The following is a 17,775-nucleotide window of genomic DNA, read 5'->3' as shown; positions in this document are numbered from 1 at the left end:
CTTACACGAAAAATTGAGGTGACGAAAAGATAGTTGAGGGTGTATTGGAAAAAGCCATTGCGCAGTGATGTGTGATTGCGTAATGTACCGAAATAGAGGAAGGTAACGCGATTCCATTGTGTTTCTGTAACAGTTCCTAGCTCGACGCTTTGTTTTAAATGATGTCACACTGGAATAGCGCGAATGTTAAAAAAAACAAAGAAAATGAAACGGCCAGCATGACTTCGAACTGACTTTTATATATGTAATTGATTAGGTATGCTTGATCGGAATCACAAATGGCATAAGCATACTGAATCGTGGGGCGGATAAGTGTAATGTACGCGAATTAGCGTTAAGTGGCACGGGTGCCTGCATTAGGTTACGCTTTAACATACTTGCCGACATGCGTAATCATTGCGAATTGTTGCGCTTATAAGGCCATATCTTGTTCAAGTTGGTCAATTCACAAAGTCGCAGAGCACCTCTAAAGCTGCAGAAAGACGAAATCTAGCTGAATCTATGCGCTGCCCCTCATTGCCCTGCTGGCTTAACTGCCACTACTTGCAGTTTACGTTAACACTGGCACCACAGTTCCTTCTTGTAGTTGTTGGTATACAGCAACGCACATTTCGCGTGACATAAATTTCGCGCTGATTCTCCGTCATATTTCTCGAAGGAGTGACGTCCGTCGGGTACTAAGCTATCTGAATATATCTGTAATAGCTGTATATTGGGTACTATAGCACCTATTAGACAACGAATAAACGATTGTCGACTAGAGCACCGGTTATGTCTTCTAGCAAACACATCTTGTTCTACTTCCATTTTCTTTTGACTTCAATTGATTATTAATTAACAGCTTTCGGTCTCTGATCACCACTGAACCGACTGTACCCGGATTACGTTGTTTCGGACATCGTAACAATCCGCCGCATTGGGCGTGTTCCAATTCTGGCCACCTTTGCACACAGTCTACGCTGACAGCTCTGTGATTTGACGCCTCCTCGCGCATTGCCAAGAAAAGGCTTAACATACACATTTTTCGCTTTTATGAAAGCTTCTCTTGTGTATGAACCTATTCAAAACTCAACGCAGCTTCCATTAAGCGTGTAACAGAACTCTACTACGTTTTCTTCATAATTCGAATATTAAATATGCAATATGGCGGAATTGGTCAACATGGGGGTATTTCAGAGTGCCTACAATAACACCCCCTGTCTAGAATGAGAGCTGTCAAGGATTGACTGATGGGCTAGTTGGTTCATTAGCACAGAAAGAACAGCGCTTCAAGACGGGACACGAGGGAGGAACCACGCACACAGAGCAGTGCGTGTGTGATTGCTCCCTCGTGTCCCATCTTGAAGCGCTCTTCTTTCTCTCGTAAAAAGCTGTGTTTGGGGCAAAGAAAAGAAATCATGGCTTTCGAAGGGGAAAAAAAAGAAGCCCACAGTGCCTCTGAAAGAATTGTACTACTTAAAGAATCCCACTTTAGGCTAGGTTAAGGTCTATGTGGATGACTCTTGGGTGCACTTGACCATGACAGTCGCATCTTTCTCGAAGGATCAAGCACCGCCTTTAAAAGCGCAGCGGCTCCCTTTCTGCATTTGGTAAAGCTGCTTCTACCACCAATTCCTTTCTTGCCGCCATTTTACTTACGTTTAGTCTCATTTGCGAATGCACTTCGAGCTTTATGGAACGGAAAATAATACTCGTCATTCTACAAAGTCAGAGTAGGCTATCAGACATCTTTCGTCTCTTAAGTCACCAAGCCTTTGAGCTTTCACTCTAACGGCATAAAATGAACTGCTGCGTGATTCTGTAGCGGTAAAGGTTCATCGACGTCGCAGGATTATCTAAAGGAAGTTCACGACGCAAACGCGTATTCACACACCTCCAAAGGTGGGATACTAAAGTTTAGAAATTTTGAGTCATTGGTATTGCGCATGCAATTTGGCAGCTGTGTGCCTGAGTTGTTTCTGCTAGCTTATGCCAAACCATCAACTAACGCGCACATGCGCTACGGCAATGTCATAAATTCAGTATTGTTCACTGCTTTCTCGAGAAACCTCTAGAGCAAGTCATTTTTCCGATAAGTTCAGGTCATTAACTAACAATGGACGGACGTCACGGACAAGCACGGACGTCACGATATTATTGTGAAGCAATGCTTTCACCTGTTGTAGCTCTAATGTCATGCGAACAAATTTCCGAAACCATAAGACGGAAGTTTCATTTACAGTTGCCGCTTACCGAAAAGCACGAAGAATAACAAGATGCGCTTCGGACAGTAAAAACTACGGCAGAAAGTGAAATCTGGATCAGACATGCTGCACGCGAAAGGCGATAACGAATGTTTATTCTTTCCTAAACGTTTATTTGCTGTCTAGCAAAACAATCCTTGTATGTTGATTGAAAAATTCACAGTTGCGCATCTCATCTTGCAGAGTTGCTGCCAGCAAACTTGAAGTGGACATGACAACCGACAAATTACCTGGAGAGTAATTAAAAAAAACGTCAGCTGCAATTAACGAAACGGTTCAAGGAGATGATTCGAATACGCCGAGGAAAATGACAGTACTTACACGGAGACTACGAACGTCAGAATGAACAGACCACCAGGAATATGAAGGCGCGCGGCCAAGGGTCATTCGCTGCGCTATTATGGCAACATCATTCTTCGACGCAGTTGGGAGCCAAGACGATTTGCGGAACTACACCTGTACAGTGCTCAACGGTGAAAACACCACAGACATCGTCGATAGCGAAGGGCCCGACGACGACATCATGGGTCCTCGTTACCGCAAGCGCGTCCGCATCGTCATCATAATCATCATGATCGTAACTTCCGTCATCGGCAACACCGTCGTCTGCTGGAAGCTCGTCGTTCAGCGGCATCACCGGCGGCTCTCGAAAGCTCGCGTGCTGTTCCTGAACCTGGCCGTGGCGGACCTTCTCGTCGCCTGCGTCACGATGACGTCGCAGGTGGTGTGGGAAGTGATGGGACGGCTGTGGATCGCGGGCGACGCCTTCTGCCGCTTCTTCAAGTTCCTGCAGACTTTCGCGCTCGTCTCGTCCACCTACATGCTGGTGACGATCGCGGTGGACAGGCACATCGCCGTTGCGACACCGCTGGCGCCCAGCCCCGACCCCTGGAGGCTGGCAGCCATCACCTGGCTAGTTTCGTGCACGCCGTCGCTGCCCAACGTGTACGTGTTTCGCACCGTCGAGGCGGCGCCCGGAAAGCGCTTCTGCGCATCCATCTTCTACGAGCGCGGCACGCCGCTCTACCACCGCCAGATATACATGGGCTTCGTGTTCTTCATGGTGTTTCTGGCGCCTCTCGTGCTTCTGGTGACCTTCTACACGGGAATCCTGTGGGCCATCTGGAAACACAGCTCGGCAAGCGGCAAAGTGGGCCAGCAGACGGCATCTTCTTTGCCGCGAGCCAAGGTGAGCAGATTTGATACTTCGTTTGCACTAATTTAAGAAACGTCGTTTGACGATTAATATTTACTGCAGGGCGGAATACACAGGGAAAGGTTGCAGTTTGGGCTAGTTGGTAATCCATATAGTTTAATATCACCGCCCAAGCACTCCGTACGGATGGTTAACCAGTGAAGCTGAAATGTGCCGTCCCAGTGTTTATCACCGGGTTAATCCCTATGGTTCATTAAACGGCGGCTCGGTAGGCTGCCGGGTCCTCGGTGCGCGGTTGCTGCTTGCGTTCGGCTTCGCGAGCCTGTTCTTGTGCATGGGCTGCAGCATCGGCAGGGTGTAGACAAGCTCGTTCCTAGTTGTGCTCGCGATGTTGCTGATCGAAAGCTGCCTGCTCTTCAGGAGTAGGTATGGCCTACCCATTGCGGAGCCAGAGAAAAAAACTGCTGGGCGCGCGTTGGTTGCGACCGTTAGCAACGACGTCACTACTATCGTGGCTAATCCAACACCACCTAGATAGCACAAGGCCTTTTCACTACGATCCATGACGTCATGTTACCCGGCCCGCTGGCCACAGAATCTAGAGGGGATGTTTCCGAGTAGGCAACAATGATTTTGACGTCACCGCTTTCACAACGCCAGCCTCGTCAATGGAAATTACGAGCTGGGTAGTGCGATGTTATGGATCGGAGTAAACAGGTCTTGCGCTGTCTAGTTGGAGTTGGCTAATTGCGCGCCTCTCTTTCACTCTTTCTTTTTTTCGGGCGCGTGGGGTTACGCCCGAGGAGCTTTCGGCGTGCAGGCGACCGACGAATAGACGGACGGATGGACGGATTAATCGGCTAGCCATATACAGCCTCGCTGTAATAAGTTTAAAGCGCGAACAAATACGGGACGGCAAGAAACACAGAAGGGCGCTTGTCTGTGTTTCTTGTCGTCCAGTCTTCGTTCGCGCTTTAAACTTATTACACACAGGGCAAGATGGTTTATAATATTTGAAACTTAAAGCTGTATACATCGACAAGCGCGAACAACATTTATTTCCCAGGGGAAGTGTGTAAAGTTAAGTACGTCATTGAACCTTCGTTACCTTTTCTGGAAAACAGCCGTGTTTTTTTTTTTTTGGATAACGCAGTAAGCTAACGTGAGATATCGTATCTCCGTCTGGGGAATTCTAAACACAACGTTATTGAAAGCTGGATAGCAGTACGTGTTCGCAGAGAGAAATGTAGCGCAGTCGTCAGCCAGCCACAGAAGTTTGAGAAATTCGAAATGTGCTGTCATGATGTCGGGGTAGACTTGTAGCCATGTAGAAGGATCGCTCACTTGAGGTTGACTAGGCGTTTTGCAGAAGTAAGTACGCGAGTCGAACAATTGTGAAGAAATTTCTGCGTGTTGTTAATTCATCCTTCTTCAGTGTTCTCTTTGCAGAAAAGCATGTTGCTGTAGTTGTGGACATCATGACGAGGACCCATGGGTTGGTGATTGTAAAGCAGCGAGGGATGAAATCAGATCCACCAAGGAAAGACAATGTTGACGCAACCGAAATTCCAGGTTAAGGGCCGTGAAGACTGCATAGCGTCATGTATGTGATTGTATGAATGGTCTCAGAAGTTGGAAAGAACGAGGCGGCAACTAGTGCACCGCGCAGACAGTTCGCGTTCATCTGTCCGCCGAAAAGAAAAGGAGTCCAGCCATTAGCTGTGACACAAAATATTTTTTTAACCCGGTAGTAAGTGGAAAGTAGCCGAAACGACCGCAGCCGTGTTAACATATGGCCGTTAAAGAACGTCGGAAAGAGGCTTAATTTGTATCTTTTCTTTTCATTGGGAAAACAAAAGTACCGGTCAACCTTGAGCGAGCCAGTCTCAAAAATCGGCGCATATATTCTAACAGAATAATTTTAGGCCTTACATTTCTTTTTTCCTCATACTTTTCGTTCGTGGTCATTCCACCTTCGATGCACTAATTTGTGATCCTGGTTTCGTTTTAAAACTATAGCAACTCTGTAACTATCAGAACATACTGTTGTAAGTTGTTTTAGAGGAGTCCCAGAGTACACAATTAAAGGAACTCTGCCAGATCTGTCTCCAGAAACCTGCGACAAAACCCTAGCTCAGCAAAGAGAGTAAGTTATGCACGGCTGTGCTTTATTGCAAGCAAAAATTATATTGCGGTGCGACCAGACCAGCGTGACGGTACAAAAGCCGCTGTCCTGTCCAGTTGTGTTTTTTTTTTCAGTTACTTACGAATCTTTGGGATACGTGACAGAGGATGATGAGTCACAAAAAAAAATGCATTAGAAACTGATCTTAACATCCTTCACAGTCAGTCTGGTGGCGCCAATGAGCGTATAACACCAACTTCATAGAACGCTGTCTTCACCCAACAGTGTCTCATGTTCTCTGCCTCTTAAAATGAATACCAGGTTTCTTTCTTTGTGGTTAATAATAAAAAAGCACCTGTGCTCGTTGTATACAACGAGCACAGGTGCTTACAGGTGCAGAGGTGCACAGGTGCAGAGCCTATGCACAGTGCACAGGCTCTGCAGACTAGTTATTTTCTTTAATGGCAGAATCGCAGACGCGGAAGTGGATGCAGACGCGGACATTTTCACGAGGTGCTCTACACCAACAAGTCTTGCCACTGCCCGCAAAGCTACAGCTCCAAGCACCCAAGCGGCCACCGATCCGCGAGTGTCGTGAAACAGAATTTTTCTATTCACAGATCAAGTGCGCGCCCGCTGCCCGTAATGTGTACACAAGCTCGCAGTTTCAGTTTCCCCACAGCACGCGGTGTTTCGCGTAGCCGACAGAGAAGCGATGGCAATCATGCTACAAGCATTCCATCTCGGAGGCGGCAATGCTTTAAGTTTGTCGCGCGCTCGCCGAATGTTTGCCCGAGTGCAAGACACCATGTTACCAGCTTTGGCCGAGTATATATATTCATCGTACGCGGCCCCATTTCGAAACAGGCGTCTCTGAAAAAGCGAGCCCATTAGGCCTCACCCTCGAGGCATTTCAGATGCAAGGCACGCGCACTACCAACCGCGCACAACCGCCACGCGTGCCCACCTTATGTTAGATCGCTGAGGCAAATCTCGCTGCGAAAACAGAAGTCTCTGCGCCTGAAGCGTCCGAACACATTTACTCATACCAAGCGGATGGAATCAATAATCCAATCCTATAGTAAACATCCCGCGCAAGCGCAACAAAGGCGAGGCGGTATTCCCTATGGGAAACGTTACATCTCAGAAGCCATGGTAGCCTCCGGCACGGCCGCTGGAACCGCTGATTTGCCTGCGCGCTTCGATATCCGCGGCACGCAAGCGTATCGGTCGATGCTTGCGTCGACCGATCAGAGAATGGCTTTTGAACGAAGAAAGGCGGCAGATGACTTCCAGTGCCGAGAAGTTGAACCGCGTTTGTTTTCCATATTCTAGCAAGATTGCAGTCGGCAAAGTTTCACCCTGCTGAATGAATGATGCACGTCCGCGACGCGCCTTCGATATGCTCGGCAAGGTGCTGAGACAGGCGGGTAGTTTTTCGCTGTATATATGCCGAGGCCAGCGCATTCGCGCTATCCATAGCGTGACTCTATGCGAAAACCACTCCGCGGAAACGCTCGTCAAATTGCTCAAAGTCAGCCAGCAAGATCTCTTGACGCGTCAACCGTGAAGCCAAGCAGGAATTTTTTTTTTTTTTGCCGCGCATTTCGAAACAGTGATCGAGGACGACGCCGGGCGGTAAATTGCAACGCGCACACCGCTGGTGCGGGGAACGTCACGAGAAGGCCATACGTCGATACGTTGTCTTCGCTGGCGCTTGCCTACGTTCGCATTATTATGATATCTATTTCTTGGTCGAAATGTGCCCTTTCCGTCGACTGCCGTTGGTAACCCGGATCGCTGACGGTGCGTCGTCCTGCGAACGTTCTTCTGCCGCCCTCCAAATACCTCTGTAATGCTTTTTTTTTATTGCTGAAAGACGTTTCATGGCTGTGTCTGCGATCAAGATTGCTTTCACTGCCTCCTAGGAAATGCGCAACCACTGACACGCATTTGAGTTTTTCTGTCGGTTTTCTGACAGCGAGGTGTTGAAATGCTCATCAATATCGCAGTTGCTGCTGTAGCCCCCGCAATTTGAATGTGTAATCCACTAGCGACACACGTTGTTCGTTTAGAAGTTTCTTTTGCTGTTAATAACTAATATAAATTTGCGCATTTTGAGGGCGGGCAACAAAAATTCACCGACGATTTCGATACTCCCTAATGCGAAGTTTGAGCGCAGCTCTATACGCGTGCTGATTTCGCGACATATTGGCTGGCGCGGACAATCCGTCTCGTGCGGCACGTTTCAGATGTAGCAAATTCACCGACGATTACGATACCCCCTCATGCAAGCTTGAGCGCAGCTCTATACGCGTTCTCGTGTCGCGTTGTATTAGCTGGCGTGGACAATCTGTTGCGTGCGGCACGTGGCAAACGTAGTGAAGTGCGGCGCGACCGCCTCGCTCATCTGGAGATCGCGAGAGCCAGCGAGTGGGTGTCACGTGGGCACGATTCGCAGGAGCCGCCGTCGACAGAACGCCCTGACGACGAGCGCTATACTCTGGCGCCATCTCGTAGCCATCGTGGCCGCGCTGCGCTTTTCTTCTCACGCTTTCGCCACACCCTCCTTCGCTTTCCGCCTCATGACTACTCTGCACCCTCCTCTCCACTTTCTTCCTCGCGTCTTTCATGAGCGTGACTGTGTGCGCAATCCGCTGCAACTACGCGCACGTACAAGCCATGACTAGTCGTCTCCTCGTGTCAATAAAATGCGAATTCTCGGACGTGAAATGTTCGTTAAAAAGCAAGACAGTACGGCGACATCAAACGTGTACGAAGGGGCATTCACATGTTCCAAGCTCACTCGCACCCGTAGCTGCTTATGTCGTCTTCATGTTGAAGCAAAAAATCTTTTGTTTTTCTTCAAGGCTCAATAGCCTAATCAGCAAAAATGTTCCTTCACCTATGACAAAAAAATTATACAACGACTTATTTGGTAAAAGTCCGCGCAACACACGAGCTCGCACTTCCACTTATTAGTAATGCAGGACATGCTGATATTGCTTAGTGCCAAGGGATACTTTTTCACTTGTAGCACGCCGCAACTTGTTTCATATGTGCAATATGGTATCGTATCCCGTCAGAGGGTTTGCACAATTCCATCCCCTTTTTGTGGAGATTCAGGCATTCGGCTGCACTCAGAAGGCGTACGTCATATGGCGTCGCAACCAGTAGCGCCATCTCGTGTGCGCTCCGCAAGGAACCTGCTGTAAACGGTATACATATGTTTTTTTTTTCTCTCTCACTCTCTTCACCTGCTGACGAAAACAGACATATTGGTACCTGAAGAGAAAATATCCATCAGGTATAACGTTTCCTTCTACCGTATACGCGACTATAGACGACATTTACGGTGACGAAGCTCCCCGAGTTTGCCTGTGACGGCCTCTGCGCAGTGCCTTACGGCCGCCTGCGGCAGCAACCAGCATGCCGCAAACAACCCTGACGCTAACGCACAAAGCAAGAGTGCGAGAAGGTCAAAAATGGCAGTTCAATAAGAAGCAAAAAAAATAATGTTTAATAAGCATCAATAAAAAAAACTGGGCAATGAACTTGGCAGCAGCAGGATAACATGTGTCAATTGGTCCATCTACGAGGGACATAAGTTCCGATCCGTCTGCTAGCACGCTTTTACCCTGCCAGTCGCATGTCCACTCCTCATTTAATGGCTTGCGTTTCGTGCGAGAACAAGTGATTTCGCTTCGTGTAGCGAGTGTTGCAGTACGCATTCGGCGGCAATGGCGTGAAGCCGAAAAGTGCAGAGTCCTCATAACGGAAAAGCTGCTGGCGTTTTCAACCGCTCCGGAAATGATAAACGGAAGCTGGTGGTGGCAGACAATCGTGTACGCAGCGGGGCCGGAGCGTTCATGCAGAACCTTATGGAAACGGAGAACGGAAATGTGAACAAGGAGGTGGGCCTTAACGTTTCTGTTCGTTCTCCTGTTTCTAAAGTCACCAAATTTACCATGATGCTGGCGGTCGTGTAGTCGCATTGACGTGCAGCCTTCGAAGCAGGGTGAATACCCCGCGGTGCGTTGAACGACCCGCCAAGGTGGGAGGAACAAAAGAATTCCAGCGTGGTGCTTGCGAGGTAGCCAGGAGCAGCTGGAAATTGGATGCGATGCTTTTCGGAAAAACGCAGATCAGTTAGCGCATTCGAGCAAGTCCGAAAGAAAGAGCAGTTATGAGCTCTATAGTTCATATAGGCTTCCAGGGCGATTTTCTTTAAATGTCTCTTGTTTTTATGCTCGGAAAGTAGATAGATAGATAGATAGATAGATAGATAGATAGATAGATAGATAGATAGATAGATAGATAGATAGATAGATAGATAGATAGATAGATAGATAGATAGATAGATAGATAGATAGATAGATAGATAGATAGATAGATAGATAGATAGATAGATAGATAGATAGATAGATAGATAGATAGATAGATAGATAGATAGATAGATAGATAGATAGATAGATAGATAGATAGATAGATAGATAGATAGATAGATAGATAGATAGATAGATAGATAGATAGATAGATAGATAGATAGATAGATAGATAGATAGATAGATAGATAGATAGATAGATAGATAGATAGATAGATAGATAGATAGATAGATAGATAGATAGATAGATAGATAGATAGATAGATAGATAGATAGATAGATAGATAGATAGATAGATAGATAGATAGATAGATAGATAGATAGATAGATAGATAGATAGATAGATAGATAGATGAAGACAGAGGAAGAGATGAAGGAGAAGAAGCTTTGCTTGGCTGACCTGGTTGACCTAGCTTTGTAAATGCTGCCGGGGGAGTGCTTCTCCCAGACGCCACTTATCACCAATCACGCAATGCATTCCCTTGAGGCCGTCAGAACAACGTATATAAGCCAGACAATGGCGTGGACCGATTCGAACCGTGGTGCACTATCCTCTGCGCCCTGGTATGCCCCGCCCACGCGGCTCAACACTCACGATCCAGCTCTGTATAGCGGGTTAACTTGAGGAGGAGCCGAAAAAGCTTTCTTCTAAATACCCAGAATCCTTGCGGGAACAAAATTTCCTTTGTGTGCTCTTGTGTGGAGCTTGAGGCTATTTATTACTACATAATCTTCAGCATCAAACCTATTAGTGTTTTAGTGCAGAATCTACAAAGAAGTACAAAGAGACACGAACGGAACACACGCTAACTTCCGACTAACCTTTAATGCCAAATGTTCTGAATATATACAGCAAAAATTACAAGAAAAAGTGGAAGAACATGCGCCTAATCACTTGATCGTATCAACACCTGTGCGTTACTGAGCGTTTCTTGCCAGCTTCCCTCACGAATGCTTATTTCTTTGGCAGATAGCAAAAGAGACCTTGAGCTGCCAGAGAAATAAGTTTTTTTGAGGTAAGCAGATCACAAGTGGAACGATCAAGTGGTTAGTTAGGTTGTTTATTTTGTTCTTTTCTGTTTTGCTGTATATATTGAGAACATGCGGCATTAAACATTAGCTGGAAGTCTGCGCATGTTCTGTTCGTGTCTCTGAAAAAAAAAATATTGGGTTTCACATGCCAAAACCATGATATGATTATGAGGCACGCCGTAGTGGAGGACTCCAGAAATTCGTACCACAGGGCGTTCTTTGACGTGCACCTAAATCTAAGTGCAAACGTGTTTTCGCCTTCATCGAAGTGCGGCCGCCGTGGCTAGGATTCGATCCCGCGACCTCGGGCTTAGCAGCCCAACACCATAGCCACCAAGCAACCGCGGTGGCTATGTTCGTGCCTCTGTGGACTTCTTTGTAAAATCTGCGCTAAAACGTTAATATGCATTAATTACTAATTAGCCCGAACCAACGCTTTGCTCTATCCAGTATTAAATTCAGGACGCCCTAACAAATAAAGATCAGTGTCAATGCCACCAAGTGAGAGAAGGTAAGGCAAGGATGTTAAAGACTCTGTTCGGTCTGCTACCCTACATGTGGGCAAGTGGATTGGGGAGTAAAAGTGTCATAAACGTCAGTTAAGATTGTACAAGTGCAGTAAACTATATACCTTGCTTCGTGTTGCTTTTAAGATGCGAAGATCTGCTGAAGGGTTTTCAGCAATATGAGTGAATGACATCGCTCAAGAAGCCTACACATGTACCCAGTTTCAAGCTGCTGTTCGGAGTAATTTGGTTAAGAGAATAAATCGGGGAGTAATGTTTGGGATTTGTGCATGAAACCGCTCTTGATCACTTGAAATTGTGCAAACGGGGAGATTGGTTACGCAACAGCCGTTTCACAAGATTTACGTGAGAGGTATTGTGGTAAGATTCCTCGGCTCCGAAGCCTCGAAAGTGAGGCTTCGGAGCTCCAGAGAGAAAATCTGGTATTTATTTTGTACATGTCACCTCGTAGTAGTGACGTGCATATTCACATATTTATCAGGACTACACCAGCTTGTACTCAGCAGTAACAGGCGCAGATTTCCTTTTGTAATCACGTAATGACGATGTGACAGTTACCGCACTTTATGGTGTTTCTGACAGCACTGATAACATTCACAAAGAACGCATTTGTCGTACTGACCGCACTGCGCGTTAGCAGTGCTACAAACGCAAATATTACTGGTAGTTCACATTGGAAATTTCGTACTTAACGTTATTATGCGCCGCCAATGAAGTTAGGAGGTGGCCAATTGATGTTTCCACACTCAGCGAGGTGGTACGAACAAACTTAAACCCGATAGCCGATGCAACGCAGACACGTAAAAGATAGCAAAACCAAAAATACAGCCACTGCACGCCGGTACGGCTACCCTAATATGCCCGCACCGCTTCTTACCGGCCAACCGTTGCTCTAAAGAAAAATACAAAAAGTGCCGTCATGAAATGTCTTAGAATGACTTAATACGCACTGTATTGAATTATCTAACTTGATACTGCGACATCATCTCGTTCATTCACATCCTGTGTTCCTATAACGCAGGTGAAGACGCTCAAGTTGACGGCGGTGGTGTTCGGTGCCTTCCTTGTGACCAACGTGCCGTACATGGTCCAAGAGGTCATCCTCGCTCTGGGGCAGCCGGGCATACTGGACGCCAACGTGCTGGCGCTGTTCGGCGTCATCTCGGCCTCCAACAGCGCCATCAACCCGTACATCTTCCTCTACTTTGAGAAGAGACAGCGTCGGGACTCGTGCGGTTTCGTAGGCTCGCTGCTCAAGGGACTGCCGTGCTTAGGTCGCAGGCTCGCCTCGAGGCACCGCGGCAGCCAACAGATGGTGAATCTGACCGTCACCTACTCGAGCAGGCACTCGCGGACTGTGACGACGGCCAACTGCGAATCGGTCTCGTGTTCCGAGAGGACTCACTCTTGATAGCGCTCTTTGGTGATCGAGGGAAGTTCGGAGCCTGCATTCTTGGCCTTAGGGATCCAACCGTGTGCTGTAGACACCGAAAATCGTTCGTTTACTTTGCATTGCGTGCACATTAAAGAACCCCAGGTGGCCAAATGAATTTGGACACACCGCTACGACCTGCCTCATTAAAGGATCGTTATTTTGGCATGGATAATCCCATAATTAAATTGTTTATACCCACGGTTACAATCAAGGCACACAACGTATGGTTTCAATACGTAACGTATATTTTTAACAGGACGGTAGAACCCACCGTTACCGGTACCGCCCCCCACCGCCTGCAGCTGTCGCATGTGGGCTGATCAGCTTTACGCAAGCATCCGGAAGGGTCGGCGCGGAAAAGCTAGCATTCACGAGCGGCGGCAGGTAGTCGGAACGGTGTACGATAATCAGTTTCACGACGCTAAACCTGTGTAATCTGTGGTTCCGTGAGATTCCTGAGAATGTACGCTATTTCCATCGTGTGTGTCTTCGTGCGCTGATGGACTGTCACCTCGTTCAACTACGGTGATCGGAACTTCCGAGTAAACGGTAGCGTCTCGGTATGTTTGCTCAATTTTCACACAGGGAAACAGCAAACGGTAATCGTGGAAAAACATTGTGTGTTGCATTTGTGCTTTCCTCGCGACAATATATAGTCCTGTACCTGAGTTTAACAGCAAACGAGAAATAAACACATCTGAAACCTGAAACACCCTGAGACGTGAGCGTAGTTCACTTGCTTTGGAGATGGTGTCATTGTGTGTGGTGACTCGTCATGCGCATTGTGCGCAGCCAGTAAGCAGCCAATTATTACGTGCGGGTTGAGAATTCTGACCCAACACCCATCACGTAACCCCACCCTACTAAGTTGACACCGGTCTGGAGCGGTGTAGCTGGAGGTGGCATCTATTAAAGCTGTGTTCAACTTGAATGTGGTAGGTACAGTCTCTTGCTGTTCAATGCTTCACACCAGGACAAATACCAGGACAACTACCTGAACAGGTCGATGACAACTACCTCAACATGTGTCCAGACCGAGAAGCTCACATGATCGCGTATGTGAAACAGTGACTAGGTGCAATAAGAAGCATACGTGCACGTAATTCTCACAGAGTGGGACAACATGTAACCACTAGCAAAGTAGTTTTCGTCCATATTATTGCTTTCTCACAGAAACACGTATTCGCGGCATTAAATCTTACTAATAAATTTTGAAGAAATTGTCAACTTACCATTAACTTATCGTAATGTCGAGGTGTAGCCGTGAATGACAGTGCAAGTGTCTCGACAGCTTGTACTGTATTCTACTTACTGCTGTTTGTCTAAACCTTTAATTGACAGAGCACCAAAGTAAAGGCACGCTTCACTAACGTAATTCAGAAACATCCGATAAAAGGAGAGTGGTACAACGCAATAAGATTTAACACATTGTGGCTAAACAATGTGCTGCAAAAGCTCGCTACCAGCGCTGCTTGTAGCACGATATTGCACAATAATCCATGATTGTAGTATAATAAAGCTACAATCATAACAAATCACCGTCATGGTAAAGGTTTCGTTACCCATGTAAGGAAATGGCAAGTAGAAAAAAGAATGTTTTTTTTTCGCCTTTATTAGAGCTGTATGAGATAAAGACCTCTCACTTTCTAAGAAATAATAATTTAAAATTACTTTCCGAAATAAAAGTGTGCTCCTTCTTCCGGAGTGTTCTCAAGTTTCTAGCCTTGGAGGCTTGGCAATATGCACGACATAGTCTGCAATTTTCAGCTAATCATCGCAAAGACCAGCCAAAAAACCAACTGCGAAGGTGGTTTCCTTTTCTCCCTTTTTTTTTCACAGGCACGATCTAAGCCCACGGCTACGAACTTTTTAGCTATACTAATTGCATGTAAACTCTGCCTTTAAGTTTGCTGTGACCTTCTTAAATCAGCACACTCGGTGTGTTACAATTGCATTTATCTTCAGTAATACCGCTTGACCAGTCTTTACCATATTGCGAACCGCGCTGGTATCGCTTCATCTACGTATACAAGCAAACGAGCAGCTCCGTGCGCAGTTGGCCCCTCTTCACGCAATGTCGAAACGTTCTAATATTCTAACTGTTCCCGCGGACAAGTCTGTGCCACAACAAAGACCGTGAGGTTTCCTACCTTGTACGGTCAAGCACAACACAGAGTGGAGGCAGCCGTCGAAAAGTGCCGTACAAATGCTGCGATGTGTGATGCAACTTTTCTCAACACTGCCAAAAAATGATTTCTTATCTTTATCCGACCGTCATTCGGTGGCGATGTGGGGTGAGATTTTGTAGAAATACCTTGCTGCATGTCAATGCCTTTTCGCGGGACGTCAAGGCTTTTGGAAACAGTGGTGGCGTAATGTGCGACGTTTTTTGTATAGTCCAATAAAAAGCTCCCTTCGTTGGCCAGATGTTCATATTGTGTTCTCTTTTTCCTTGTCTGTATAGCAAATTTATTTTCTTAAACAACACCTAACAGTCTCGGAAGAGAACAGCAGTTTACGATAGGTAGCGAGGCACTGGAAGTGGTAAGGGAATACATCTACTTAGGGCAGGTAGTGACCACGGATCCGGATCATGAGACTGAAATAACCAGTAGAATAAGAATGGGCTGGGGTGCGTTTGGCAGGCATTCTCAAATCATGAACAGCAGGTTGCCACTATCCCTCAAAAGGAAAGTGTATAACAGCTGTGTGTTACCAGTACTCACATATGGGGCAGAAACCTGGAGGCTTACGAAAAGGGTTCTGCTGAAATTGAGGACGACGCAACGAGCTATGGAAAGAAGAATGATCGGTGTAACGTTAAGGGATAAGAAAAGAGCAGATTGGGTGAGGCAACAAACGCGGGTAAATGACATCTTAGTTGAAATAAAGAAAAAGAAATGGACATGGGCCGGACATGTAATGAGGAGGGGAGATAACCGATGGTCATTAAGGGTTACGGACTGGATTCCAAGGGAAGGGTAGCGTAGCAGGGGGCGGCAGAAAGTTAGGTGGGCGGATGACATTAAGACGTTTGCAGGGACAACATGGCCACAATTAGTACATGACCGGGGTAGTTGGAGAAGTATGGGAGAGGCCTTTGCCCTGCAGTGGGCGTAACTAGGCTGATGATGATGATGATGAATGGAAGCGTACTGCCATGCTACATAAAGCAAATTTGTTTTATAGCCTTACAACGCAAAAGCTGCCGCAGCTTAAAGAAAAGCAAACGCAAGTGTACCGATTTTTGAAGCTGTAGCCGCATATTTGTCGGATCTGCATCTAATCCATGCCATTGAGCGCAGGCAAAATGGCGGCCTCTGTTGAGCCCGAACAGCTGATCCCCGAGCTTGCAGGCTAGTCCGTAATACGGCGCAACTAATTGCGACCCACCACGGTGTGCTCTTTTCTGCGAATAATTTCAGACGCTTCTTCCAGGCGCCATGAGATACAAGAGTGAGGTGAGCAAGTATTGCTCCTGTAGGGCTTGCATTAACTTCATTCGCTGCCTCTGTTGTATGATGTCTTAGCCTTTTTTTTTCTTTTTAGGAAGGGGCAGCACGATTCATTGATAAGACCCGAGGGCAAAATTTGGACCATAGTGGATCGAGAACTGTCAAAGCACTGAGCACCTTTCAATCGGGCACCGCCAGGGCAGAACAAAAGCTTCGCGAAAGTTATCGCAGCGGCGGTAATACTTCCTCGGTTAGGCGCCCCCCCACTGATGGTTACACTCCGAAAAAGAAGCTTCTACAAGGGTAAATGTGAGTAGCGACTTCAACTTTTTTTTACATTATAGGTATAAAACGGCAAACATAATAGCATAAGTGAGAACTCTATGCGGGCGCTTAGCTTCGACAACGTGTTTACCTCTAACTTTTTTACGGTGTTGCATTCCGGCTGAAATTTCCAAGTTTAGAAAGGAAGAGAAAATGGCGGCGAAAGGGCCACGGTTGTCTAAGAAGCAGGCCGCGATTCCCCTGCAGTTTATGAAGCAGCATTCATATCTGACGAGAGCTTCTACAGAGCTCTCACCACGTATGGCTGCTGCTCGAAAAAGCGAGCTGTGGGAGGAGGTCACGGGGCCGTTAAACGAACTGGGGCCAGCGGTTAAAACGACCAGTCGCTGGTGAAACCACCGGGCCAAAATGGCCCACAAAGCCAAAAAAGAGGCTGCCAGGGCTGCGAGCGAGAAGAGGTCAGCTTTCTAATATTCCTGACAGTAACGTCGTTTCACGTTGTTGTTACTGTTGTTGTTGTGTTGCAGAGCGGCGTGAGGCGGGAAAGTGGGCGGCGTTGACGGCTACGTCCTCAACGTCCTCATGAGGACAGGTGGTGTTCTTGTTTCCCCCCAATTTTTCGCCGATAGCGAGGTGCGTACAGTTGGATTTAAAAAGTATTGTTTGTGTAACCTGTGAGCTCACACATTATCTGCATAGTAGATCGCAACGGAAGGTTGCAAAATGTTTTCAGCCATTTCTTTCTTTTTTTTTTGCTTTTTGAACAAGCGATAGTATAAGTTATGCACTCTAAGCAGCAACTTGGGCAAATGATGTGTATTGCAGACAGTGTTCCCAATGTCTGAACACTATTCTGACTGCAGGACACGAGCTCGGAGGAAGCAGCAGCCCAGCACTTCCCTCACGGAGACGCCAGCAACAAGCGTCTTCGTGATGTCGGGCCCTGCTGCTGTTGCCGGGCCGAATGGCCTTGCACGTAAGGCAGTGAGCTAGCTTTTGTAGTAGCATTGTTTGTAGTTGCTGTATGATCTTGTTATGAAGTACTCTACTGTGCCTCTTGTCACCTTAGTGTCCAGAGTGCATTACCGCTCTTATTCATGGAGCAGAAATGCCAGTCTAGAAATATCATGAT

At 46.9% G+C, this 17,775-nt stretch overlaps 1 protein-coding gene across 1 annotated transcript; it reads left to right on the top strand.

Moving 5' to 3' along the window:
* Window positions 1-2,643: 2,643 nt before the first annotated feature.
* Window positions 2,644-13,621, top strand: LOC135921306 (probable G-protein coupled receptor 150). The gene is made up of 2 exons (XM_065455631.1): window positions 2,644-3,432; window positions 12,490-13,621. The coding sequence occupies exons 1-2, from the start codon at window positions 2,644-2,646 to the stop codon at window positions 12,877-12,879; spliced, it is 1,179 nt and encodes a 392-aa protein (XP_065311703.1). The 3' UTR covers window positions 12,880-13,621.
* The last annotated feature ends 4,154 nt before the right edge of the window (window positions 13,622-17,775 follow it).

This window comes from Dermacentor albipictus, chromosome 1 (assembly GCF_038994185.2).
Source record: "Dermacentor albipictus isolate Rhodes 1998 colony chromosome 1, USDA_Dalb.pri_finalv2, whole genome shotgun sequence".
Classification (NCBI taxonomy): Eukaryota; Metazoa; Arthropoda; class Arachnida; order Ixodida; family Ixodidae; genus Dermacentor; species Dermacentor albipictus.
The sequence above is the reverse complement of the archived record's forward strand: the minus strand, read 5'-3'. Positions and strand labels throughout refer to the sequence as shown.